This window comes from Portunus trituberculatus, chromosome 11 (assembly GCF_017591435.1).
Source record: "Portunus trituberculatus isolate SZX2019 chromosome 11, ASM1759143v1, whole genome shotgun sequence".
NCBI classification, from domain to species: domain Eukaryota; kingdom Metazoa; phylum Arthropoda; class Malacostraca; order Decapoda; family Portunidae; genus Portunus; species Portunus trituberculatus.
The window spans coordinates 709,440-737,393 of record NC_059265.1 but is presented as its reverse complement, the minus strand read 5'-3'; the positions used below and the strand labels follow the sequence as shown (position 1 = coordinate 737,393).

At 42.7% G+C, this 27,954-nt stretch overlaps 3 protein-coding genes across 3 annotated transcripts; 2 read left to right on the top strand and 1 right to left on the bottom strand.

Annotated features, from left to right (window-relative positions):
• The first annotated feature begins 2,233 nt into the window (after nt 1-2,233).
• On the top strand, nt 2,234-6,409 carry LOC123502502 (trihelix transcription factor ASIL2-like). Its single transcript, XM_045251625.1, has 6 exons — nt 2,234-2,467; nt 4,048-4,131; nt 4,275-4,334; nt 4,714-4,894; nt 5,425-5,564; nt 6,270-6,409. Exons 1-6 carry the CDS (start codon nt 2,371-2,373, stop codon nt 6,407-6,409), a joined length of 702 nt encoding a protein of 233 aa, XP_045107560.1. The 5' UTR covers nt 2,234-2,370.
• A 1,866-nt stretch (nt 6,410-8,275) lies between these two features.
• Nucleotides 8,276-9,791, bottom strand: LOC123502260 (putative nuclease HARBI1). Its single transcript, XM_045251479.1, has 2 exons — nt 9,413-9,791; nt 8,276-9,216 (listed from the first exon to the last, which is right to left on the bottom strand). The coding sequence occupies exons 1-2, from the start codon at nt 9,671-9,673 to the stop codon at nt 8,320-8,322; spliced, it is 1,158 nt and encodes a 385-aa protein (XP_045107414.1). The 5' UTR covers nt 9,674-9,791; the 3' UTR covers nt 8,276-8,319.
• A 15,529-nt stretch (nt 9,792-25,320) lies between these two features.
• On the top strand, nt 25,321-27,952 carry LOC123502263. Its single transcript, XM_045251484.1, has 4 exons — nt 25,321-25,379; nt 26,083-26,292; nt 26,570-26,698; nt 26,896-27,952. The coding sequence occupies exons 2-4, from the start codon at nt 26,184-26,186 to the stop codon at nt 27,081-27,083; spliced, it is 426 nt and encodes a 141-aa protein (XP_045107419.1). The 5' UTR covers nt 25,321-25,379; nt 26,083-26,183; the 3' UTR covers nt 27,084-27,952.
• The last annotated feature ends 2 nt before the right edge of the window (nt 27,953-27,954 follow it).

The window sequence follows — 27,954 nt, the reverse complement described above, 5'->3', positions numbered from 1 at the left end:
TTGTCTACACACAAATCGGGGCCTTTTTGCTCGTTGTTTCTCAGGAGTCAGACGTCAACAGGAGAGGGAGGAGGAGGACAAGTAGGAGGCAACTGAGAACAAGTGGCAAAATGTAATAAGAGGACGAAAGCTGTTTCTGCTGCAGGAGAGAGGTGAAACGGCCGATTTCTTAAATAGTGTAATCCTGGGATACCATGTAGTAAGTTAGGTGGACACACAGAATCCGATTTCTTAAAAGCATCTGACGCGGTTCTGTGCCTGGCTAGGATCCCACAATATTGGAATATTCGGGTGTTGACTCAGCACACAACGTCGGGCAAGGATACCCACCCGAAAGATAAAGACGAAATGTAAGAAATGTATTCATGATGTATAAAATCGCTTTTGAATAAACAATAAATGTTATTTTTCTAATTTTGTTAGTATTTCTCTTTTCTTCCAAAGCAGTAACCCTATAATCACCAGTAAAATGTTTTAAGACAACATGCATGGTCGCGCTGGGATTGCGGCGCGTCACAAGCAAAACAAACATCTGCTGAGCTGCGCTAAGCTGGGAATTACTTCGTAATAATGGTACGTATGATATATAAATATATGTAAAATAGTCAAAATAAGGAGCATCATGCAAGGAGTGTCCGAATGTTGCAGCATTGTTAGAAGTGAAACCATCAAACCACCCGTCACTCTCAGAAACGAAAGTTACTACGACGCCTTATCATAGTACTACAATTAATTCCAGCTATTTATTTTGCACTTTCGGCCCTTTTACAAAACGTTTTAAGCTCACACGTCCTCTACTATCAGCAGTAGGTATTATGACAGGTTGATTGTAAACACCACAACCCCGCTGATTAGTAGGTTAGCTCGATATGCCGTGGAGGGAGGGGAGGGATCCATCCCCGGTTAAAATTAGGTTATTTTTGTTTAATATCACAGTGGAAAAGCATAACAGATAAATATAGATACATGAGAGAGAGAGGGAGCTATGTAAACGCTGTTAAAAGTGAAAGAGCTGTGAAGGAGGACCGGGGAAACAAGGTGAAAGGGAGGGACGTGGATAATGGTGGAGTTGCGCTTTTTCTATTACCTATATAATATTCCGAAACATATTTTGTCTTGAAATAGGCTCGATTAGGTCAGGTTAGGTTAAAGCAAGGTTAAAATAGGTTAGATTAAGGCAAGGTGAGGTTTATAGATTTACCATTACCACATGATACTTATAGTCTAATTTACTATTATTATGATAATTGTAGTTATTAGGTTAAGATAATTACATTGTCATTTATTACATATTATTGTTATTATTATTATTTATTATTATTACTATTATTATTATTATTATTATTTATTATGATTATCATTACCATCATCATCATCATCAACAATATATTTATTATTATTGTTATTGACAGCACTAGTAGTGCAGCACAAAATTTGGATAATCTCACCAAGATTTACCCAAAATTTCTATCTTTCTTCCTTGATGAGCCATCAAATTGCCTGTACATGAAGCAAATACTTAACTGTATTTAAAACAAAGTAATGCATTAAGTGTATATGTAATCATGTATTACCTATTCCAAGCCTTAGAACTTTTCCGTGGCATTGTTAATCTCCTACAAGATCTTGACAATAAGGAAATAGAAGAAATTCGGCGCTTGAGATTATCACGTACAGTACTACGGGATCGCAGTGACCCAATGGTATACCTCACGGAAGAGGAATTCATCCAAAGGTAATTATCCCACTCGTGGTAGTTCTATGCTTCTATCTATTTATAATTATATATTGGCGTCTTTTTTTGTGGAACATTTCTTAAAGATTAAAAATCCCAACAGGTATCGATTATCAAAGGATGGCGTAAGGGATGTGCTTGAAGAGATCACACCCTACTTGGGAAGAATACGAGATGGACGAGGTAAGACAATCTATAACAGTAATTATATTTTATATGTATTGTATCATCGCTAGAACGATGATAGTGGTTGTTCAATAGTTTATAGGAGCTGCATCAAGTGGCGTGATATTCTTGTGTATATTTATGTACTCATTATTTCATTTAGTTTATGTATTCCATTATATTTGTATTATTCCTGTACTTGGATCATATATTCTATATTCTATTGTATTTTATATTGTATCTTACTGGAACTATTCGCATCTGCGCATATCGATGCTCTCTTGTTTGGGTGAGCGGTTTGGGTAGGTGGCTGACTGGGGTGAGTTTGAGAGGCGACCGATCCGGATCGATCGCGATCGATCCGGATCGGTCGCCTGTTCAGCGTTTGAGAGAGCGACCGGTCACACCGACCGGTCACTGCTTTCGCGCCCACGATTCAGAGGTGGGTCGCCTAAACAATAACAATCAAGATGGCCGCCTACCCAGAACAAGTCTATCAATGCCAGTCCTGCCTCTTCAAGACCTCAAGCATAACAATAATAGGCGACCATGTGGAAAATTGCACTGGTAAGTATTCAATTGAATCTCAAGTATATATAGCGATTAGAATGTAAATGCTTAGCCAAGTTGATATGAAACAACGGAGATGAAATGAAAGGGATGGCACGTCGAATGTGGTGCAAAGTATTAATATTTTGCATTTTATTAGTTGTATACTATCCTATATAGTATTCCTTGTTTGGGGACATACCCATGAGTCCCCCATGGACCACCTTCGAGTATTGTAACTATAGAGCGACCGGGGCCCCGGCCCCGGCTATTCAATTGCCGAAAGTTTATAACTGAAATTACAAAGAAACAGTAATGTTGCTTAATTAATTCCAACAATTGCAAAATAGAAATAGAACAAAATTCAGATATTTGATTAATGATTGATAAAATGAGTAAAAAACTACAAATCTTCTCATTAGTCAGAGTCACTATCAGTGTCAATGTCTGACTCTGCCCTGGCATCATACTCCTTCAAATTTGGTGCAATAAACCCTTCAGGAACAGGGAGCTGGGAAGTGGTGTATGAAATGGCCCTTAAGTTGTACTTGAGAAAGAGCAACATTTCAACATGATCTCTCCACATGAGCTTCTTAAAGTTTGGAATGTGTCTTCCACAAATAGCGTCCGTAGGTCAGCCTAAGTGTAGGAAAAGTAAGGTAAGGTAAAATTAGGTTAGGTTAGGTTAGATTAAGTAGATAGGTTTGTAGATTAGGTTAGGAAAGGTAAAGTTAGGTTAGATTAGGTAGATAGGTTTATAGATTAGGTTAGGTAAGGTAACATAAGGTAAAGTTAGGTTAGGTTAGAGTAGGTTAGGTTACCTAGGAAGGTTACATTAAGGGCTTAGGTTAGGCTAGTTTCATAGTGATGAAAGGAGGGGGGGCAAAGACACATCAAGGCTAAATAAAATCCCAAGAAATATATTGTGCATAACGTACTTCATCACTTCATGGAGTATTTTACAGCTTCGTTAGGAGGTGCTATTGGTAAGTTTTACCATTTCCTATGGTGAAAGAGCAGGATCAAAGTGAAGAAAATCACCCAATCAAAGCACGCGGTTACACGGCTTGCTGGCCGACAAACTGGCCTTTGTCACATACCAAATTCCTAAACCTAACCTAACCTAACATTACCAAAGCAAACTAATCCTAACCAAACATAACGTAATTGAAATTGAATAAGATATAAATGAGTGTTTGCACATTTCTTTGGTATACTGTATTTCCATACTCGTTTTTATCCCAGGAAACAGTACAAAGGTAAAAAAAAATAATAAATAGATAATCAGATTCAGACCCACAGGCGTAAAGGCCTATGAGATGGGAGATGATCGCCCGTGGCAAAGCGTAGCATAACATGGGCTTCCAACTTCACTTTTTTTTTTTTATACATGATTGAGATTACATTTTTCATCGATTCAGAATAAGATAACTGGTTGAGTCTTTTCATAACCTTAAAGTTAACCTCATCCTTTCTACAACTAATCCCTACAACAATTAGCTGGAGATAGTCCGCGTTCTTGAATTATTAATATGACTATTAGAAAATCACAACTTTGCAAGAGATGTATCTTATGGCACTTTTGTTTTACCACACAGGAACAGCTACCATTGCTCATGATGCTGCACAAGAGGAATCATTGGATGCTGTACAAGACTTTTTGACAAGACACCAGGACGATGGTTAGTTTATCTTTTATGAACACAGGAATGTAAATTAGTTTATCTATATATAGGTATAAAAATGCACATTTGGTAAATTATGTTAAGGCATGCATGCTTGCATGTATTCATGTTTATATTAATTGACACTTATTTTGTAACAGAGACACTGACAATTCTGGCTCAAGACGGTCATGATGCAGGTGACTCCCAGTCTGTACATGGTAAGTTAGTGTGCTGTGCTTAAGAGAAGCATTAAGCTTAAACACACATTTTTTAACCCTTCCCTCTATGATAATAACAGCAAAGAAAATAGGATTTACCATTTAATATTTCTAGGACCACCTAAGTCTGATGGGAAACATAGCCATTGGGCTATTGTAAGGCTCCGGATGGATATCACTATGTATATTTGGAGGGGATGAAATGAACAATAAAGATTATACTAGTGTCTTCTATTATAAGTTGGTCTTGGACGTGAAGGAAGAAAATTGTATTAATAAATCCTATACTAATCAGGCCATGGTGTGCTCACAAGGGACATGAACTGAATCTTAAATAATAATTTTTTATTCTCATATTGATAATGACTTTGTCCAACAGCATGGCCAGCGGCAGCAACACTACTGCTCATAGATTCATTCAGGAAGCACCAAGATGATTTCAATCATCCCAACAAAAAGAAAAATGCCATTTGGAAGGATGTTGCAAAAGAAATGCAAGGCGAAGGCTATGCTGTTGATGCTGCTCAGTGTGACAACAAGATGCGATCACTGAAGAAAAGGTACCTAATCTCGGTATTTATTTTTCTAATTTGTTACATGTAGTCTATGTTAGATGAGTGGACTCCAGTACCAACCAGTGAACAAGCTACGGCACCAGTGCTTCTTTGTTTTGAGGAGTATCAATAAAATTAAGATAAAAATCATATCATTAATCAGGATGTACAGGCCTAAGGGCCAGTAGATCTACTCTAAGAAACTGTAAGAAGGATTGTGAATCATATAATTATTTGTTTTGTACCCAATTCCTTGGTAGTCAAAAGACGTTCAAGATTAAATCTGTTGGTCTGTTACCATGCCAAGTATATCAGTAAACAAAAAAAAAAAAAATGCATATAATGGCAAAGAACGATGGTAACCCAAATCTCAGGGTGGCCCTGTGTCTCGGGGTAATGGGTATTTTTCATCATAGGCTCAAAGGCCAAGATGGTGCAGGATGGATGCCCGAGGACACACGCTGCACAGCATATGCCCATAATTTTACAAATTTACAAAGAGCTACCTCTTACTGATTTATTGTCATTCCCTCCAGGTACAAGCTTATTAAAGATAAAGCCAGCAAGACTGGGCAGGGGGCCATGAGACCATGGCAGTTCTTCAATGCCATGGATGATCTCCTGTCTGGTGATCCAACGATACGCCCCATTGCCCTGAAGAGTTCTTTACCTTTTGGTTAGTATTGAATCCTATGCTACATATTTTCAAAATATTTTATGTCTATTTTATAAACATTGAGGATTGCCCAGATTGCTACGGCACTATCTCACTGGCATATTTTCTGTAAACGTTAAAGTAATCATTCAGATCTTTACTGATTTCTTGGACAGACAGTGTTTCATGGAGTGCCTTTGGTGATTTCAGGATGTGGGGATAGGCTGTAAAACAAAACAATGAAGAGCGAACAACAGCAAAAGGCACTTTATAAAAGCTACCAATTAAACTTACCAGCAGAAACTCGAATTGATGAAAAATGTGCCTTTTGGTTGCCTTTATGTTTATGCAACCAGATAGTATGGAATGGGTAGAGATTTTCAGCTCTTATTTTATATGTATATCTATATCTATCTATCTATCTATCTATCTATCTATCTATATATATATATATATATATATATATATATATATATATATATATATATATATATATATATATATATATATATATATATATATATATATATATATATATATATATATATATATATATATATATATATATATATATATATATATATATATATATATATATATATATATATATATTTTATCAGAAAAGGTGATCTTAACAGTCATTACTCATATAGGATTATCCACACTTCAACTGTACATAGGTTATATTCAGTGACATGAGTCTACATGGATTTGTGTCCTTTTCAGCCTCTACCTCAACAGCAGCAACACCATCATGTGTCGGAGGGCAAGGATCATCAACATCGGGACTGCAGCCCACCAAAATTTCTGTTGGTGTTCCATCACCAACAGGAATACAAAGTCCTGCCCTTCACCTCTTCCTTTGATGAGTCCCAACTTCTCCTCAAGTGAACCCCCATCGCCCTTGGAACAACGCCCCAAAAGACGGAGGACGGAAGGGGCAAGTAATGTGACACATGCCTTACTGGAGTCACAAGACAAGGCGTTTGAAGAGTTGCTTACTACTAGCAAGGACCGCAACACTTCAATAAATAATTTCATAAATGTCATGGAGCACAGAAAATCCTCTTCAGAGATAGCTGTAGAGGATTACAGGAAGGACAAAGAGGACTTGACCAAAAAGGTTGAGGATCTTTATGAAGTAATATTAAGAAATACGGAAAAGCATGTGAAAGAAATTAAAGAAAATAATGAAAGGCACCAAAGTGAAATGAAAGAAATTATTGAAAAGTGCCAAAACCAAATAAAAGAACTCAATGAAAAGCACCAAAGTCAAATTCAAGAATTAAGTAAAGAACATGCAAAAGAAATAATTGCATTGCAAACCCAGCACCAAGAACAACTTGTGAAACTTATTTTAAGTAAGAATCAGTGATTGTCATATTCTCTCTTGCTCTCTCTCACTTTTTTTATGTTGGTATTTTTTGTTTCTCTTCTTGTCTTTTTACACTCTGTATATTGCATGCATTCAAAGGTTTCTCTATGTTAGGCGAGCAAAAACATACATATGTATGTAAATCGGAAATTCAGACATTGCACACACACATTGTTTCTTCATCTCTACTGGTTAACTCTGGAACTCTCTACCGGATTCTATAATTTCTCCTTTCTATGACTTAAACTTTTAAAGGGAAGTATCAAGACACCTGCATAAGTAATTGGACCTTCTGTGGAAGACTGTCTTCTTGGGGAAGCCAGCACTTTATTGGTTTTTATTTTATGTACTTATTGTGCCCTTGGCTGGCCCTTTGCTGAATAAAAAAAAAAGTAAATAAAATAGCTCTGCCGATCCTCCCAGGCCTCTTAGAAACCGCATTCTTCTCTATTTTCTCCTCCCTGACTGTCCAGGTTATTGACTACAGTCTGTGATAATGATCTCATCAACATACAGGAGAAGAAAAATTTTTTTTTCTCATTAAATGTTGTATTATTTTTAATTGCTGAAGTACAAAGTTGTTAGTCTCCATCCGTACAAATGTGCCGTGCCATTCCTTGTAATGTTACTGAATACTGTCTGTGATGATCTGTGTTTTTGTAGGGATTTCATAGTTTTCATACATTATATTTATACTATTTTTATCACATTGTGATATGGAAGCATAAAAAAAAAAAAGTAAAGAAATGTTTCATTCATTGGTTCACCTATTGTAGTATGATTTTTTTTTTTGAACAAACACTTTTGTTGCATGTAATATGTAATGCTTTGTCTTGAGCCTGGAATTTGTAAGGGTAATGTCGGAGCAGAAAGAGTTGAAATAAATAAACACCCGGCCCCGGCTATTCAATTGCCGAAAGTTTATAACTGAAAGTTTATAACTGAAATTACAAAGAAACAGTAATGTTGCTTAATTAATTCCAACAATTGCAAAATAGAAATAGAACAAAATTCAGATATTTGATTAATGATTGATAAAATGAGTAAAAAACTACAAATCTTCTCATTAGTCAGAGTCACTATCAGTGTCAATGTCTGACTCTGCCCTGGCATCATACTCCTTCAAATTTGGTGCAATAAACCCTTCAGGAACAGGGAGCTGGGAAGTGGTGTATGAAATGGCCCTTAAGTTGTACTTGAGAAAGAGCAACATTTCAACATGATCTCTCCACATGAGCTTCTTAAAGTTTGGAATGTGTCTTTGGAATGTGTCTTCCACAAATAAGGGTAATGTCGGAGCAGAAAGAGTTGAAATAAATAAACACCAACAATACTAAATTAGATCATAAAAGTAATGAAACAAGCATAGTGATAGGGAAAGCAGTGTTGTGATACCCTTCATCAGACAAGAAGATTTGCCAGTTCGTTTCTTTTATTTATGGCCAGTCTGTTATCCTGATGTAGGTCACCATCATATTCATGTACATTCCCTTCATGCAAGTTGGCCACGTCCTCTAAAACCTCATTAATATCTATTTTTTCTGTCTTTAAAATGAAATTATGCAAAATACATGCAGACAAAATTACTGATGGAATTTTCTCAATCAATCTCATTTCCAAATATTGTAATCTTCTAAATTTGGATTTCAGAAGACCAAATGCCCTCTCTATTGCTACCCTGGCAGATGAATGGCGAACATTGTAGTTGGTTTGTTCAGCACTTAGGTGACCATAATGCCTGAAAGGAACCATCATGTACATGGCAAGACCATATGCTGAATCCCCCAATAAATGATGATTCTCATCAATACTACCCCTCTCCAATATATCATACAAAGGGCTATTTCTAAAAACTCTGGCATCGTTAACTGATCCAGGCCATCCTGTGATGATGTCAAGGAATAAAAGATTATCATCACACACAGCCTGCAGTTGTATACTAGGGAACCCTTTGCGGTTGATATAGCCAGCTCTATTGTGTGATGGTCCAGGAATTGGTATGTGTGACCCATCTATGCATCCGACAATTCCTGGGAATCCTGTTTTTTGCAGGAATCTTTCTGCAATATCATTTTGTTCTGGTCTAGTGGGCCATGATAAAAACTGTACCTGTACTGCTTCCAGGGCACTGCAAACTTCAAAAAATATTCCGTGAAGAAATCCTTTATTGAAGTTAAATCGGTCAGCAACTCCTCGGAAGGACTCTTTATTCCCAAGAAGCCACAGACTTGCCAGCAATTTCTTCTCCGGAGTCACCTGTCTTGATGGTAAATGTGGTGCCAGCAGCTCCTGAAGTCTCTGAAAATCATAAATACAAACAAATTAATTTGCTGGACTTAGCATACAGTAGTATGGAGATACAAAGAAAAATACCATGGTATTAACATCGACATAACCTGACCTGTTTCCCTCCTTTAACAGCCGTGGTGTGTGTGTGTGTGTGTATACACAATCGGAAATAATAACTAAAATTCTACCCATGTGAAATACTTACCTCAAAAGTTTCCCTTTTCATCCTGAAATGGGATTTGAATTCATTATCGTTGTACATGGGCACGATTTCTTCCACGTAAGCTTCGACTCTGGTTGGGTGACGATCGTGTTGTTCCCTCTCTATCAAATCACGCACCAGTACACCTCTTCTGGCGAGTAATATAGCTGCAGCATCCAGTGCAGCATCTCCACCGTTTGCCTCGTCCTCTAGAAAAGCTAATCCGGCATAATAATCATCATAAAACACTCCTTGATGAGCCATTCTGTTGCAGTTGTGAAGTCACTTAAGTCACAGCTGAGGTTTGTTTACAAACTCCAGCTGTTTAGGCGACCGGTCCCACAGCCCAGCGTTTGAGAGCGTTTGAAAGGGAGATCGGTCCCTTCGAAAACCACGCACCGACCGGTCGCCACTCTCAAACGCAGCCCTGCTGTCCTGTCCTCGGCCGGCACTCTGGTCCGTGACTGTGAAGGGTGAGGTGGATTGTGCCCGATAATGCAGGTATTTGTCACACTGCTGTATATATTTTGGTGATTTCTGATTATAGTGAGATGGGTTAATGTGTATATAACATGGCCTCATTCTTTTGGTGTTATAATGAGGGATTTCTGGATCAGTATTGTTGACTTGGTATTGGTGCTACAGCGGCCGAGGTGGTGATAGCGGGTTGGGACTAGACTCCTGCCCAGGGGGCATTTTGGTACCTATTTCACACTAGAAAGCCTGGATCATTATTATGTGAGTTTGATTTTATTAGTCTGTCTGGATATTGATAGGTATTGTATCTGGGTACAATATATTACCATGTACATTGCCATGTTTATTATTGAGAAATTTATCTTTTTATTTTCATGTATGTCAATGGATTAATCTGTGGATTCGTAATGGGCAAGGCCTGATTTTTCGCCGAGTATTGATGTGTAATATGTTCACAGGTTGAAATAAATGATTACAGCAGTCCGTGAGCTTTGGTGTGACATACATGTATCATTACTTAAGTTTACTATAGAATGATGCTTACATATGTTCTGCCTATCATGTCAACTAGAAGTCTGCCACCTTATTGGAGGCGATTAAATGAGGTGGAGTGAGGGAATTTGAAACCTTTCTGCTGTTTTTTTTTTTTTATTTATTTTTTGCGGTTGTATAAAGAGACCTAAGGGAATGAGTGAGGGGATGGGTATAACTATCAACATTAAGATGCCATTTTTGCATACAGTAAGTATTAATTTATGCTTAATTATTGTTTTTTTTTTTCTACCAAACCTATCCCTTCCAAGCTCTTTGTATCAAAGGCTCCCATCATTTTCTATGACTCGCACACTTATATATATTTTTTTAATGTTACACATGTATCAGTCTATCTATCTTAATATCTACCAGCAAATTTGTTTATGTAATGTCCTTTCCAAATAGCCAGACCCAAAGTTTTCTGCTTCCTAAAAACTCTTTGCACGAAGTAGTGTGCCGCAGTACCTGCAGCTTCTTGTGTCGCTTCGCTACATGGCGACAGGAAACTTCCAAATCACGCCCCCCAGGTGGGAACCGCCTTCTCGTGGTGGGGGGGCTTGCGTGCCCTTGTGACCTGGCGAGCTAGGCTAAAGGGGGCCTAGGCCCCAGCTCTGCCCTTTCGAGGGGGAGAGGGCTACCCATTCTAGTACGGTCGCCAGTGAGGGACCAGACTAAATAGTTCCTACGTAGGCTGCCAGAGGACCAGCGGAGCCACCCGCTGGAGGGATCGCCCAATAGGGGCCGTCCTGTCCTGGATGGTTGGGTGTCCAGGCTGGGATGCTTTGGAGGGGGGGTCTCAGCTCTGTCGTGGACAAACGTTCGTATCATGTGGGACCTTTTTTTAAAACGACTGGTCCGCATGGGGACGAGGTACCCCGTCCACGGCAGCCAGCGCTCCCTCCCATTGTAGTGCCAGTAGGTGGTTTCCCTTGCCCCTGGAGCCATGTTTTGTGTAACTTTATATATATGATGAAACACAAAAAAACTATCAGGTTCTCGTGAGGTGGCTGACCTGGCCCGCGAGACGTCATCTTCAGGTCTGAGTGGGAAAGAGGATTCCCCTCCACAAGAGCCTCCCGCGGCAGTCTCCTGTTCTGGGAGTTCTTCTGAGGGACGTATTTCTGCTGCATATGACTCCCTTGTGATGGTAAATGTTAACTCATCATTTTCTTATCACGCCTTGCACTCACTTCATAAGGTGTATGGTACGGTTCTTCGCATTCGACTTGTTTACGATAAAGATTTTCCGTCTAACCACTGCTATGTAACGTTTCTGTCATGCGATGAAGCTCGTTTGGCTGTAGAACATGTAACATCCCTGCCCCTTGCTGGCTTTGGCTTTAAGACAGAACTTCTTCACTCTCGCAATATTTCGGACAGTGACACAGACTACATCCCAAATCTTTTTGACCACCATTCCGAAAATTCAGTTCCTGAAGTCCGCCAGATCCCGCCTCCACTTTGATTTGTGGCGTACTACAAAAATGGGCGCGGGAATTTCATACATGCCTCCCGGTACCTGTTAAAAGAGATTGGCACGATTCCTGATGGAAACCTAAAGAAATATGGAAAGGGGGTGCTCGTGCGGGCTAAAGATATTACGCAAGCAAGGATGTTGCAACATCTCCCCTGCCCTAATGACAGCATGTTTGAGACTATTAAGGCACATCCCACCTTTAATTACAGTAAAGGTTGTGTGTACAGTCAGGATCTCTATGAATTTCCTGAGGAGGAAATACTGGCTATGTGTCCTAACTCAGTCCAGAAGGTCACTAAGATGAGGAACTCCTCCAACATGGTCCTTCTCACCTTTTTTGGGTCCACCTTCCCTGACCGTGTTAATGTCGGACCTATTATTCTTAGGGTGAGGCATTTTGTTTCTCGTCCTCTTCAGTGCCTCTCATGCTATGGGTACGGTCACGGCAAAAGTACGTGTAAGGAAGCTTCTCGTTGTGGTAATTGCTCTGTACTAGACTCACATACTGAGGAGCATTGCAATGCTGCAGCTTATTGTTTCCATTGCCGTGATGCTTACCAGGTACGTTCCAGGCAATGCCCTAGGTATCACCTGGAGCAGGACATTCTACAGATTGCTAACACTCAGTTCATCAGCCTCCTGTACCGCCAGAAGGCCGATACTGGTGCGACATCTTATGCTTCATTTGCTGCACGCACTTCAGTTGAGTCTGCCGGTCCAAAGACAACCCCTTCTGCTACTTCTCGCTCTGTTCGGGCGGGTGGTCCTGTTCATTTGGCCAATAGGTTTGCCCTTTTGACTGATGACTCAGTTGAGTCACCTGCAAGAAGCGATGAGAATAATACGGACTTGACCAAACTAACCCATGTAGTGGATGTCCATTTGCCTCCTGCATCTCCTAAGCTTTTGAAGAGCATGACCAAACGGCACCGCGGCTCTGCGGAGTCGTTACATTTAGCTCAGCCAATGCAATCTAAGGTTTCTCCCGGTGCACATAATCGTTAGTCCTCCAGGGACCGCTCTACTAGAGTACCTCCAGTAGTTTCTGTTCAGCCTCCTGTGATACCCTCTGTCTCAGATCGGGCTTCTTGTGATGAGGACGGTCTTTGCATGGAGACGTCCAATGATATTGTCACAGCCGTCCCTCGTGGACCCGCTGTATCAAAAAGTGCAGTCCAGCCTGACCTTCGTCTTCCGATGACCGGTAGGAGTGATGATGGTTCGCATCACTCACCGGTAGGCCAAAATACTGCGGTCCAACGACCCGGTACATCTCAACTCCCGGTGTCTTCACGTCGGTTGATTATTTCTAGTCAAGTGAGTCACAAGCAGCCCATTCAAAAGGCTCGCCCGTCCACTGCACCTAAATAGTCATCTTCAAGCTTCTACAGTGGAACTGTAGAGGCCTTCGCGCCTCGTGGGGGGAACTCTCCAGCCTGTGTAGATTTACAAGAGACTATGCTAGGTGATAGTACTTATTCTAGTCCTCCTGGCTATCGTGCATTTTTTAGCACTCCTATCTATGACCAGAGCCACCACGATGGCACATGTCTGACCGGGCTTTTAACTTTTTATTAAATGTATATAATATGATTTGGCATACCGGTGACTTTCCAACTTCTTGGGCTGTGGCAGTGGTTCTCACATTTCCGAAGCCTGGGAAAGATCATCTCCAGGCTACGAATTACCGCCCTATATCTTTGACGTCTTGTATTTGTAAAGTGTTAGAAAAGATGGTAAATGTAAGACTCCTGTGGTACTTGGAGAGGAAGAAATATTTGTCATCGGTACAGTACGGCTTCCGAAAGATGAGGTCTAGTACGGATGCTCTTTTATCCCTAGAGTCTTCTATTTGTGAGGCCTTCGCTAAACACCACAACCAGGTTACTGTATTTTTTGACCTGGAGAAGGCCTACGACACAGCTTGGTGTCATGGGATTTTACGTTCTTTATTTAATTTTGGTCTCCGTGGCCACCTTCCTATTTTTATCCAACTGTTTTTATCCAGACGACTTTTACGGGTTCGAGTGGGGAGTGTTCTCTCCGATGCTACTGCTTTAAATGACGGTGTTCCACAGGGAAGTATTCTTAGTGTTAGCTATTCGCATTTGCAGTAAATAGTGTTAGATACTTTACCGAATGGCGTTCACAGCTCTTTATATGTGGACGACTTGTGCATCTCTTTTGCTGCTGCTAGGATGTCACTGATTGAGCGAAAGCTCCAACTGGCAATAAATCGGGTGACCAGTTGGGCCAACATAAACGGTTTTCGATTCTCCACCTCAAAGACCGTGTCTATGCATTTTTGTCGAAATCGTGGCATCCATCCAGATCCCGATTTATATTTAGCCAATAGACGCATCTCGTGTGGAGGCCACTCGATATCTTGGCCTATTGTTTGACAGCCGTCTTACTTGGGTTCCGCATTTCCGTTCTCTTAAAGCGTCTTGTAGGACGACACTATCCCTTCTTCGGGTTTTAAGTCACACATCTTGGGGTGCGGACAGGGACACGTTGATGCTGCTTCACCGTACACTCATACTTCCGAAGCTGGAATACGGCTCTGAGATCTACTCATCCGCAACGGATGCACGACTACGCACGCTTGACCCCGTGCATCATGCTGGGGTCCGCTTGGCTACAGGTGCATTTCGGACATCAATACCTAGCCTTCTAGTGGATGCTGGTTTCTGGCCGCTCGACCTCCGGCGCCAGTCTTCGATGCTCCGGTGATGGTTTCGCACCCACCGTCTTCCCGATTCTGTCCCTTATCTGTCAATGTTGCGGGACTCGCGTTCGCAGGCGTATGTCACTCGACCGAGTCTACCTAAACCTTTTGGTCTTCGAGTGGCAAATCTTATGGCGGACTTATCTATCGACCCCGCTCCTGTCCTCTCTTTCCGGCTCCCACGAGTTAGTTATTGGCAGCTTCCTGTTGTCATTATGCCCTCCTACCATAGATGGTAAGAAGGATTTTCCACCAGCTCAGTCCCACTCACGGTTTTTAGAACATTTTTTTTACTCATTCTGATGATATTCCGTTTTTACTAATTGTTCCAAATCCGACGCAGGCGTTGGGTTTAGTGTGGTTTTCCCCTCTTATTATCGGTCTGACAGCCTTACTTCGATAGCTTCCATCTTTACTGCGGAGCTGTCCGCCATAGTCCTAGCTTTATCCCCGCCCCCCAGATGGGAACCGCCTTGTCGTGGTGGGGTGGCTTGCGTGCCACTGTGACCTGGCGAGCTAGGCTAGATGGGGCTTAGGCCCCTGCTCTGCCCTTGCGAGGGGGAGAGGGCTACCCATGCTAGTACGGTCACAAGTGAGGGGCCAGATTAAATGGTTCCTACGTAGGCTGCCAGTGGACCAGCGGAGCCACCCGCTAAAGGGATCGCCCAATAGGGGCTGTCCTGTGCTGGATGGTTGGGTGTCCAGGCTGAGACTCTTTGGGAGGGGTCTCAGCTCTGTCGTGGACAAACATTCGTATCATGTGGGGCCTATTTTTAAAACGACTGGTCCACATGGGGACGAGGTACCCCGTCCACGGCAGCCAGCGCTTCCTCCCATTGTAGTCCAAGTAGGTGGTTTCCCTTGCCCCTGGAGCCAATTTTTGTGTAGCTGTTTTTTTTTTTTATGGAAAAACACAAAAAACATTCAGGTTTTCGTGAGGTGGCTGACCTGGCCCACGAGCCGTCATCTTTAGGTCTGAGTAAGGAGGAGGATTCCCCTCCACAGGGGCCTCCCGCAGCAGTCTCCTGTTCTGGAGGTTCTTTTGAAGGATGCATTTCTGCTGCATATGACACTCTTGTAATGGTAAATGTTAATCCATCATTTTCCTATCATGCCTTGCACTCACTTCTCAAGGCGTATGGTACGGTTGTTCGCATTCGACTGGTTTATGATAAGGACTTTCCTTCTAACCGCTGCTATGTAACGTTTGTCATGTGATGAAGCTCGTTTAGCTTATGAACATGTAGCATCTCTGCCCCTTGCCGGCCATGGCTTTAAAACTGAATTTCTCCAGTCACGTAATATTTCAGACAGTGACATGGATTACATCCCAAATGTTTTGAAAACTATTTAGAGAATTCAGTTCCAGCAGTCCGCCAGATCCCACCTTTACGTTGGTTTCTGGCGTACTATAGAAATGGGCGTGGGAATTTCATCCATGCCTCCCGGTACCTGTCCAAAGAAATCGGCACGATTCCTGAGGGAATCTGAAAAGTATGGGAAGGGGGTGCTTGTGCGAGCAAAAGATCTTACGCAAGCTAGGATGTTGCAACATCTCCCATGCCCTTCTGACAGCATGTTTGAGACTGTTAAGGCTCATCCCACCTTTAACTATAGCAAAGGTTGTGTTTATAGCCAAGACCTCTATGAATTCCCAGAAGAGGAAATACTAGCTATGTGCCCTAGCTCAGTACAAAAGGTGACTATGATGAGGAACTCCAACATGGTCCTTGTCACATTTTTTGGGTCCACCCCTTCCTGACCGTGTTAATATCGGTCCTATCAACCTTAGGGTGAGGCGCTCTGTTTCTCGCCCTCTTCAGTGCTTTTCATGCTATGGGTACGGTCACAGGAAAAGCTCGTGTAAGGAAGCTTCCCGATGTGGTAATTGCTCTGCACTCGACTCGCATTCAGAGGAGCATTGCAATGGTGCAGCTTATTGTTTTCATTGTCGTGATGCTCACCAGGTACGTTCCAGGCAATGCCCCAGATATCACCTGGAGCAGGACATTCTACAGCTTGCCAATAGTCAGTTTATCAGCCTCGGTAGCGCCCGCCGTGAACTCCTGTACCGGTACTGGTGCGACATCCTATGCTTCATTGGCCGCTCGCTCTTCGGCTGAGTCTGCCGGTCCGAAGACAACTCGTACTGCTACCTCTCGCTCTGTTGGGGCGGGTGGTACTGTTTATCTGGCTAACAGGTTTGCCATTTTGGCTGATGACTCGGTTGAGTCATCTCTTAGAAGTGACGAGAAAAATACGGACTTGAACAAAGTCACCCATGTAGTAGATGTCCATTTGCCACTTGTATCTCCTAAGCCTTTCAAGGGTCTAACTAAGCGGCACCGCGGCGCTGCGAAGTCGTTAGATTTAGCTCAGCATAAGCAGTAAGTTTTCTCCCGGTGCTTATAATCGTGAGTCCTCCAGGGACCGCTCTGCTAGAGTAGCTCCAGTAGTTTCTGTCCAGCCTTCTGTGACGCCCTCCGTCTCAGATCGGGCTTCTTATGATGAGGACGGTCTGAGCATGGAGACGTCCGATGATATTGTCATAGCCGTCCCTCGTGGACCAACTGTATCGGAAAGTGCAGTCCTGCCTGATCCTCGTCCTCCGAGGACCAGTAAAAGTGATGATAGTTCGCATCACCCACCGATAAGCCGAAAGGCTGAGGTCCAACGACCCGGCACACCTCAATTCCCGGTGTCTTCTCGTCGTTTGATTATTTCTAGTCAGGTCAGTCACGGGCAGCCTCAAAAGGCTCGCTCGTCCACTGCACCCAAATAGTCGTCTTCAAGCTTCTACAATGAAACTGTAGAGGCCTTCGCGCCTCGTGGGGGGAACTCCGAGCTTTGCTGTCGGAGTTCTCTCCAGCCTGTGTAGCTCTACAAGAGACTATGATAGGTGATAGTACTTATTCTTGTCCTCCTGGCTATCGTGCTTTTTTTAACACTCCTTTCCCTGACCAGGGCCACCACGGTGGCACAGCTATTCTAGTCCGTCAAGATATACCTGTTATCCCGGTACAACTTAACTCTCCCTTCAGGTGGTTGCTGTTAAGGTCTTTATGGGACGACTGTACACCATCTGCAGTTTATATCTCCTCCTCGGCTTCCTGTCTCCAGGGGTGAGCTTGACGGCCTGGTGCGTCAGCTGACTCCGCCTTTTCTTTGTTGGGAGATTTTAACGGCCGTCACCCATTGTGGGATGAAGGTGCTAGTAATCCTCGTGGGGTTTTAATCGGTTCTTTTATTGAGGATGAGGGATTGGTGATTTTAAATTCTGGGATGTTACACATTTCCACAGTCCTACTGGGACTTTTACAGCTATCGATCTTTCTCTTTGTACATCTAATTCTTTCCTTGATTTTAATTGGCGAGTCCTACCGGATTTACACGGTAGTGACCACTTTCCGATTTTATTGCAATCTGTGAAATCTGAGCCACAGTCCCGGCCACCACGCTGGGTTTTAGACAAGGCAGATTGGCGTCGATTCACAGACCTTAGCTCTTTATTCGTCCGCTGGCTGACTTTTCTACTTGTGCTGAGGCTGTTGATTATTTTACTGATTTTTTAATTTCTTTAGCCCTTCAGACAATCCCTAGGACGTCAGGTCGCTTTACTAAGCGTCCTGTTCCTTGGTGGAACGCAGCATGCACTGTAGCGGTAAAAGAGAAACGGGCAGCTTTCTCTCGTCTCCGGCGACATCGTGGGGACCCGCAGTGCCTGGAAGCTTTTCGGCGATGCCGAGCTCGGGCCCGCCGCATTTTGAAAAAGGCACAAAGAGCCTCGTGGAAAGCCTATGTCTCTTCCATAAACATCCGCACCCCTCTTACGGATGTCTTCAACAAAGTCCGCCGAATTGCTGGGAAGTATTCTGCTCCTTCCCCACCAATTTTGTTGTCTGCTGGGCGAACGGTGGCAGACCATAGGAATGTCGCTGACCTCTTCGCAGGGCACTTTGCCAGTGTTTCCCAGAGGCATCCTGCAGCTCCGGGCGCACGTCACCGCCAGAGAATGGAATCTCTCGGCATAAACTTTTCTTCCACTGGAGGGGAGTCTTATAATGTCCCTTTCTCTGCTTCCGAGTTGCGCACCGCTTTGTCCCAGTGTCACGACTCTTCTCCTGGGCCAGATGATATACCTTATGCCTTCTTTCTTTTAAATCTTTATAATATGATTTGGCATACCGGTGACTTTCCATCTTCTTGGGCTGTGGCAGTGGTTCTCCCATTTCCGAAACCTGGGAAAGATAATCTCCAGGCTACGAACTACCGTCCTATATCTTTAACGTCCTGTATTTGCAAAGTGTTAGAAAAGATGGTAAATTTAAGACTCATGTGGTATTTGGAGAGGAGGAAGTACTTGTCACCGGTACAGTACGGCTTCCGAAAGATGAGGTCTACTACTGATGCTTTTTTATCCCTAGAGTCTTCCATTTGTGAGGCCTTCGCTAATCACCACAATCAAGTAACAGTCTTTTTTGACCTGGAGAAGGCCTTCGACACGGCTTGGTGTCATGGCATTTTAGTCTTTGTTTAATTTTGGCCTTCGGGGCCACCTTCCTATTTTTATCCAGCAGTTTTTATCCAGCCGTTTTTTACGGGTTCGAGTTGGGAGTGTTCTCTCCGATGCTACAGTTTTAAATGACGGTGTCCCACAGGGAAGTATTCTTAGTGTTACGCTATTCGCAGTTGCAATAAATGGTGTTATAGATACTCTACCGGATGGCGTTCACAGTTATTTATATGTGGACGACTTGTGCATCTCTTTTGCTGCTTCTAGGATGTCACTGATTGAGCGCAAGCTCCAACTGGCGATCAATAGGGTGTCCAGTTGGGCCAACATGAACGGTTTTCGATTCTCCACCTTGAAGACCGTAGCCATGCATTTTGTCGCAACCGTGGTGTCCATCCAGACCCTGATTTATACCTCGCCAATAGACGCCTCTCATGCGTGGAGGCGACTCGATGTCTTGGCCTTTTATTTGACAACCGTCTCACCTGGATTCCCCATTTTCGCTCTCTTAAGGCGTCTTGTCGGCAGGCACTATCCCTTCTTCGGGTTTTAAGTCATACCTCTTGGGGTGCGGACAGGGACACGTTGCTGTTGCTTCACCGTACACTCATACTTCCGAAGCTGGAATACGGCTGTGAGATCTCATCCGCAACAGATGCTGGGGTCCGCTTGGCTACGGGTGCATTTCGGACATCTCCAATACCTAGCCTTCTAGTGAATGTTGGTTTCTGGCCGCTCGACCTCCGGCGCCAATCTTCGATGCTCCGGTGTTGGTTTCGCACCCACCGTCTGCCTGATTTTGTCCCCTGTGTGTCAATGTTGCGGGACTCGCGCTTGCAGGCGTATGTCACTCGACCGAGTCTCCCTAAACCTTTTGGCCTATGTGTTGCAAATCTCATGGCAGAGTTATCTATCGACCCCACTCCTGTGTACTCTTTCCGTCTCCCGCGAGTTGGTTATTGGCAGCTTCCTGTTATCTCATTATGCCCTGCCATGGATGGCAAGAAGGATTTTCTGCCAGCTCTGTCCCACACACGGTTTTTAGAACACTTTTTTATGCATTCTGATGATATCCCTGTTTTTACTGATGGCTCCAAATCCGACTCAGGCGTTGGATTTAGTGTGGTTTTCCCCTCTTTTTATCGGTCTGGCAGCCTTCCTTCAGTGGCGTCCGTTTTTACTGCGGAGCTGTCTGCCATAGTCCTAGCTTTACAAATAATTTTTACTCTACCGGTTTCGTCTTTTACAATTTTTAGTGACTGTCGCAGTGCTCTTACTTCTCTCTCTTGCACTATATCCTTTAACCCTTTGGTTTTATCAGCCCTGGAGTGGCTATACCTTCTTACACAACGAGGATATCGTGTTGGGTTCTGTTGGGTTCCTGGTCACGTTGGTGTTCCAGGGAATGAACACGCAGATCGCCTCGCTAAAGAGGCAGCAAGTCGCGCTCCATCTCCTGCGTCTGTTTCGTTTCGAGATGTCTTTCCTCTAATTCGTGAGGCAGTTGCAGCATTCTGGCAGAGGAGATGGCTAACGGGGGTCGCAACCTCGAAAATGGGAGAGATCACTATGTCCTCTATCCCTCACTGGACATACACCCATGTTCGAGATCGACGTTTACTGACTTTATTGGCGCGACTGCGTATAGGTCACACGTACCTTACTCAGAGGTACCTGTTGACCAGGGACCCTCAACCTTACTGTGATGACTGCCTGGTGCCACTTACCGTGCGGCACCTATTGGTAGAGTGCCCTAGTTTGATAGAGTTACGACACCGCTACCTCTACCGCTGTCGCGGTAGAGATAGCGGTGTCTATTATATCTCAAAGGTCCTTGGACCAAAGTGTCTGGCCCAAGGCCATGACGTTTTTAGATTTTTGGGAGAAGCTGGCCTTCTCCCAAAGCTGTGATTTTTATTTAATTTTAATATATGTATTTTAATGGTTTATGTATATTATTGTTTTTTTTTTTTTATAGCTATGGTATTGGTTTTAATTGCTTTTAGTTGTTTTTATCAACAATTTTGTCTTTTTACATTATTGTAGAGGCGCCATATGACCGTAGATGTTGCGGCGCCTAAAATTAAAATCCATCCATCCATCCGAGGCAGCTCCCCTGAGGGACACCTGCTTTGACGGGCTGCACCTCAGACTCTTGTCCTCCAACAGTCACTCTCAGGTACCTGTCACTCAGGTAGTCACTGAGGAGTGACAAGAGGGCCTCGTTTACTCCTGCAGCACGTAGTTTGTTGACCAGAGCTGCATGCCACACCCGGTCAAAAGCGCCCTCAATGTCCAGCGCCACGACGGCAGTGGCCTTGCCTTGATCCAGGGCAGCGCTGAGGTCTGTTGTTAGCAGCAGGTGCAAGTCAGCCGCTGACCGACCCTGCCTGAAGCCGAACTGCCTTGTACAGATAAGGTGGTGCCGCTCGAGGTGCTCAGCGATTCGCTAGCCCACGACGGTCTCCATCACCTTACTCAGTACAGGCAGCAGGGAAACAGGGCGATAGTTTTTTGGGACACTTTATTCACATTTTTTATGCACTGACACAACACTGCTGGTTTTCCATATTTGTGGCAACGTACTGGTCTGAAAGCACTGATTGAACAGTGCGGCGAGTGGGTGGGCCAGTTCACTAGCACACTGGCGAAGCAGTCGGGGGCTAATTTTGTCCGGCCCCACAGCCTTTTTTTCGTCCAGGTTTAGCAGTACCTTCCTCACCTCTATTTCATTTGTTTTCACTGTCACTATTTTTTCCTGCACTATTTCTGGGAGACTGGGAGGAGCTTTTTCAAGGTTGGGGATGCACATTTTTCCGGCAAAGTGTTTTGCCAATACGTTTGCCTTGTCCTGGGCAGTATGAACCATGCTGCCGTCCCCCCGCACGAGAGAGGGGATGGTAATGACTCGTTCGTCCCCTTTTTGTTCTTTAACTATGCTCCACCACCTTTTTGTCCCCACTTGGCCGCCCTTCAGTTTTCCCTTGAGGTTATCTCGCCACCGTCCAGTAGCCCACTCCTGAGTGTCCCTCATGCTGGGTCGCCTCTCTATGCCTTCGTCTGTTCCGCGCCGTGGGGTGCCTCTTGTAGGCTTGCCATGCGCGGTACTTGGCGTTAGAGGCAGTGCGACACTCGGGTCCAAACCAGGGCTGATCAGAAGCCTTGGATTTGTACTGTGAGTGCGGCACCCAGCGTGCCTGCAGAGAGTGGAGAGTCTCGGTGAACCGCCTCGCCTGCAAATGTGTCTCCTTGCAGCACACTCTGCCAGTCCCACCCCCTCAGAGCGGCTCGAAGTGCTCCCCAATTGGCAGCCTCCCACTTCCAGAGGGTGCGAGTGTGGCACTCCTCACGTGGTTTGCAGAAGTGGAGCTTGGTGAGCACAGCCACATGATCTGAGGTGCCCACGAAATCTAGCGGTGAGCACCGGACAGTGTGGGCTGGGAAATCCGTCACCACCGGATCCAGGGAAGACCCAGACCTGTGTGTGGTGAAGGTGAAGTTCTGCAGGTCATGCACACACATAGTTCATGAGAAACAAGAGCAGAGAGAGGTGAAGAAAGAGATTGGAATAATATCGGAAATATTTTACAAAGTAGTAGAAAATTGATCACAATATAATAAAAAAGAGGGACAAATCCCACTCACTTGGCCACAAATACGTAGAAAATCTTACCCAAAAGAAAACATGAACATCTATTGTCAATTTTAAGGTAGAAGCTTGAAATGATAAGTTCATTTCTTTTAAAGCAACTTTATTGTGTCCTTGTAATGGCAGGTTCAAACACACATACGCACGAACGCACGCCAGCACACACACACACACACACACACACACACACACACACACACACACACACACACACACACACACACACACACACACACTACAGTTCATGGTTAGAAGAGCATGAAATAAGTAGTATCTCTCTCTCTCTCTCTCTCTCTCTCTCTCTCTCTCTCTCTCTCTCTCTCTAAATATATGAATAAATAAATAAATAAATAAATAAATAAATAAATTTATTGTAACGCATTGCTATTATTCGTTATAGTTGCCAGTTATGGGAACATCATTCATTGGTGACTGCCTAGCGACCAGCGAGGAGGCCACTGGCCCACTGGCAGTAACCCAGCGTGATACGGTAATAAAGATTCAAGATATGCACCGCTGAATTGTGACTCACGTTGACTGTCAGATTCCATTGATCGCTCCATGCACACTTATAGAGGAGGTAAATGAGTTTACTACCATCTTGCCCAATTTATATGTCACATACGTAGCGTTGTGAAGGTACAGTGAGAGGGGTGGGCTGGTTTATTACGTTATCTCATGTAAGAAGAGACGCGACGTAGTGACACCGTCAGTTAAAATTACAGGAAAATTGTTAGTTTTTTTTTGTTTTTCAGCACAAACTACTCCTTTTAACAGTTGACTTTTTGAGATATACTTAATAAATCTGTGGTCACACATTTTCCATCTATGTCTTATAAAATGTTTGGCATTTTTTTCAATATTCACTTTTTCAAGTAAGCTATAACTGCTTTTCATGCTTTTCATTACAAGTTGTTCTTCCTCATTCTCATCCTACTTCTTTGAGTGACAAAAACGATGGTGTTCCTCGTAAGCGTCGAGGAATGGTGTTGTAACGCATCAGACTTGCATGTATTTATAAAGAACCTGACAAGTTATTGTATTTCTGAGTGAGTAATACCGTTGGTATCGTAATTTTTCATGACAGAAGGTGGTATGAAAGATAATAAGCCATTTATCTTCAAAATGGTCTACAAAAGAGGAGTGCTTCTGAAACGAAGAACATGTCTGTGGCTCCGTGTTCTTCTCATTTACTGATGTAGCACACTTAATTACAGCGACGTGGGTTTAGGGAGGAAAAAAACAATCTCTCTCTCTCTCTCTCTCTCTCTCTCTCTCTCTCTCTCTCTCTCTCTCTCTCTCTTAAAACAACATAACAAGGGCTTATGTACTTTAACTTTTCTTTTCTCGTCCTAACTCACCTCATTCTCCCTCTTCCCTTTCCTTTCATCCCTCTCCTCGCCCTCGTCCCCTCCATCTGTGAACTGCTTTCCTTGCACTCACCACAGGCGCCTTCTGCACCAGTGATGATCATTTAATAGTTTATACTTCACTCCTTCTAGTTCTTGCCGGTAAGATTCCCATTCCTCTCCAATTAAGCGATTCTGATACCCGTTCCCTCTCTTTCCTCTCCCTTCGCAGTCCAACACATCCTGTCCACATCTATAAAAAGAAGAGGGAACTGAGTTTAATGGAAGGCATCTCTCTCCAGTAAAGTGAAAGTTTGGGCGACTGAGAGGCTTGGAAGAGTTTGATATCTCTCTCTCTCTCTCTCTCTCTCTCTCTCTTGGTAAAGTTTTATCTTCGTGCCTCACAACAGTTTGTTCCTGAGTCTCGCCAGTCAAGTCCCGCCGTTCAACACCTTCCTTCTTTGCTCTTGTCTTGTCTTCCTTTTTTTTTTTTCAATAGATTTCTCTTTTCCTGACCTTGTTCATGGATATTCATCTTTCCTTCCAAGTCCTTTGTTTTCTCACAGCGCGCCACGATTTTTTTTTTTTTTTTTCCAACAAAGCGTTTATTTATTCATTCATTATTTTTGGTGACGTGCTGATTTTTGTTTTACTTAATGAATTTGTTCTTATTCAACTTTTTTGTACATACAAATTTAAGTTTAGAGGTTGTGTAGTGTTTATATTTAGTGTTTCATTAAAGTCTCATTATCTGTGCGTTGATTTGTTGTACACAAGAACATAAGAACATAAGAAAAGAGGGAAGTTGCAAGAGGCCGCCCTACACGAGGCAGTCCCTGTGTGTTTAAGCTACCGAATTCCATCTATCATCTCCATCCATGAACTTATCTAACCTTTCTGTAAAGCTCCCTACTGACTCAGCCCTGACTACATACCCAATGAGACCGTTCCACTCATCAACCATTGTGTTTGAAAACCAGTTCCTTCCCATTTCTTTCCTAAACCTGATTTTGTTCAAGTTTAAACCCATCATTTCTGGTTCTGTCCCCGCTACTGATCCTAAGAGCCGTATTGTTAAACGTCCCCTTCGGACGAGAGACTCCTTGATCATAAAAACGGTACCGTTGAAATGTTTTGAGCCTCCACGGGTCCGCAAGAAGGTGTAAACATACCCGCCTCTTCGCCTCTCCCTTCGCTGATGCTGGTAGCTCCTCCACGATTATCAATTCCATTTTTATATCAGGTAAGCCTATTTTTGTACTTTGTAGTTACTTTTTATTAGTTTTATTAGGTAGCAAACCTATATATGTCATAAAAAGACTGCCTTACCGGCCAGTTTCCCTAAATAAGAGCATGGCAAAATAGATGCCTGCACATTGCCTTGCCAAGAAGATTTTAACTCAATTATGTGATGAAACGAGTATATTCCTTAAGATTTTTGTTATTCGTTAGCAGTTTTATATCAGAAGTAACCGACAGGAGGAATATAAAGAACAGTCTGCATTCCTTTTGTTTTATATCATAGTGCCATAATACCTGTGTGGGGAATATCTTACCATGCCTATTTAGGCCACTTTAGTACCAAGATCGCCTCTTATTCTGAGTTTGTTGCCACTTGTAAGGTGAACAATGACAAATTTTAACTTAATAGGGAAAATATCCAGTGAAATGAGTTCCATAAGAAAACAATTTGAGTAAATCAAGTTACTTATCTTTAAATCTACACAATTATGAAAGCAAGGATGAAATACTGTGCAAATGACTTTTTGATGTAAATGATTACATGTATTTTTTGTGGCTTATTAAGCCTAACTGTACTAACCTTATTTAACCTAGCTAACTTAACTTTCCCTCTATGTGCATTATGTTACTATATGTAGGACTGAAATTCTGACCAATGTTATGTCTTACATATGGTATTATTTTGAAGTTATCATTGGTTTCAGATAAACATTGTTATTGGAATTACTGGTATCAGATAAACATTGTTATTGGAATTACTGGTATCAGATAAACATTGTTATTGGAATTACTGGTATTTGTGACCATGGCCAATTATCTTCGCATATGGGATGACTGGGAGTTTTGGGAGGAGGATGAGGAATTTGAGGCAGCCCAAGAAATTGTTGCTCGTAGACGTCGCAGGATTGTTAAAGGTAATCATGTCTACTCATAATACTAGTTCATACTTTGTAGTGTACTTATGTATATACTTTTATAATCCTCTGTGTCTGATACTGTCAGTAAGATCCTACATCATTATTTATAGTATGCTGAAAACCTCTTCTACTTGGGGAAGAAATATATATGGCTAACATTGTTTGTCTCATCCCTCTTTTTGCATTGGGAATGTCACATGATATCCCCAAATTAAGCCTTTGTTTTTTATTTATTAATTTATTTCTTTATTTATTTATTTATTTTTTTTTGCAGATAGGATGAACCCCTTCACTTCAATGAGTGACGAGGAATTCATCGACCGGTTTAGGCTCCGAAAGGATTCCACTCATGATCTCATTGAAAAAATCAAGGATGATCTTGTAGCAACAACAGATTCAAGAGGTAGGTCTCAATATTTGCACTAAAATTCACTTTGCTTTTAATTTGAAGAATGTGTTAGAAATTACATTGAATTTAGCCCTCAAGTACACTACCTTTCTGAATATCGTCACAAAATCCTTGACAAACTGCGTCATATGACCGCGCTTTAACATCAGTGGATTGCCAAAACTATTATATATATACCTTGTCCTTGACAGGCTGCCCCGTCCCACCATACCTGCAGTTTCTCATTGCAATGCGGTGCATGGCTACCGGCGATCACCAAAGAACTGTAGCTGATTGCCACGATGTGTCGCAGACAACAGTCAGTGAATGCCTGAAGACTGTTTCAAGAGCAGTTGCCAGTAGGAGTAGGAAATTACATATGTCCTCCCTCTGGCAATGATCAGCACCAGTGTATACAGGCATTCTATGATATTTGGGGTATGCCAGGTGTTGTAGGGGCCATTGATTGTACGCACATTGCCATTTTAAAACCATCAGTACAAAATTCTGAATTATTTCGTTGCCGAAAAGGTTTCTTTTCCATCAATGTTCAAGGTGTGTGTGGGCCAGACTTGCTATTCCATAATGTTGTTGCTCGATGGCCTGGAAGTGTGAATGATAGCAGAATTTTTTAAAATAGTCGGCTATATGCAGATTTAGAATACAATCTAAATCCTAGATACCATCTACTTGGAGATGCTGCTTATGCATTAAAAAATTTGTTCTCATCCCAGTATCAGCTCTAAAGGATGCCCATGAGAGAGCATATAACATCAGTCATTCCCAGACAAGAAAAGTTATTGAAAGAGCATTCGGTGTCTTGAAAAGAAGGTTTGGTTATCTTGGAATGAAAATGAGGACTGATTTAGAAACCACTAAAGCCATTATTGTTGCATGTTTTGTGATGCATAATATTGGGGTAAAAAGTAAATTGGTTTTACCTGATGATCTAGAAGATGACAACCAAATTACATAATATTGGGGTAAAAAGTAAATTGGTTTTACCTGATGATCTAGAAGATGACAACCAAATTAATGTTCCTAACAGAATGGCTGAACATGTCCAAGAAAATGAACAGGCAACACGCAAAAGGCAGCAGATAATCAGAGATCATTTTTAAGCTTGTTGCCTCAGTGCTGTAGAGCAGCATTAGTTACCTTTTCCTACCACAGCATTCTCTGTAGACAGGTGTAGGATTTCCCACACCCTTAATAATGTGTAACATAGTTGTTCCTTTATGGTAAGAAAAAAATAAAGCATTGATTCTTTG

Excerpts from the sequence above, each read along its gene's own strand:
- LOC123502502 (XM_045251625.1), top strand. The coding sequence starts at position 2,371 with ATGGCCGCCTACCCAGAACAAGTCTATCAATGCCAGTCCTGCCTCTTC. Across the intron at positions 4,132-4,274 it reads GACAAGACACCAGGACGATG|AGACACTGACAATTCTGGCT; the intron begins GTTAGTTTATCT and ends ATTTTGTAACAG. Across the intron at positions 4,895-5,424 it reads ATGCGATCACTGAAGAAAAG|GTACAAGCTTATTAAAGATA; the intron begins GTACCTAATCTC and ends CATTCCCTCCAG.
- LOC123502260 (XM_045251479.1), bottom strand. The coding sequence starts at position 9,673 with ATGGCTCATCAAGGAGTGTTTTATGATGATTATTATGCCGGATTAGCT. Across the intron at positions 9,217-9,412 it reads TGAAAAGGGAAACTTTTGAG|AGACTTCAGGAGCTGCTGGC; the intron begins GTAAGTATTTCA and ends TATGATTTTCAG.
- LOC123502263 (XM_045251484.1), top strand. The coding sequence starts at position 26,184 with ATGGCCAATTATCTTCGCATATGGGATGACTGGGAGTTTTGGGAGGAG. Across the intron at positions 26,293-26,569 it reads ACGTCGCAGGATTGTTAAAG|ATAGGATGAACCCCTTCACT; the intron begins GTAATCATGTCT and ends TTTTTTTTGCAG. Across the intron at positions 26,699-26,895 it reads AGCAACAACAGATTCAAGAG|GCTGCCCCGTCCCACCATAC; the intron begins GTAGGTCTCAAT and ends TGTCCTTGACAG.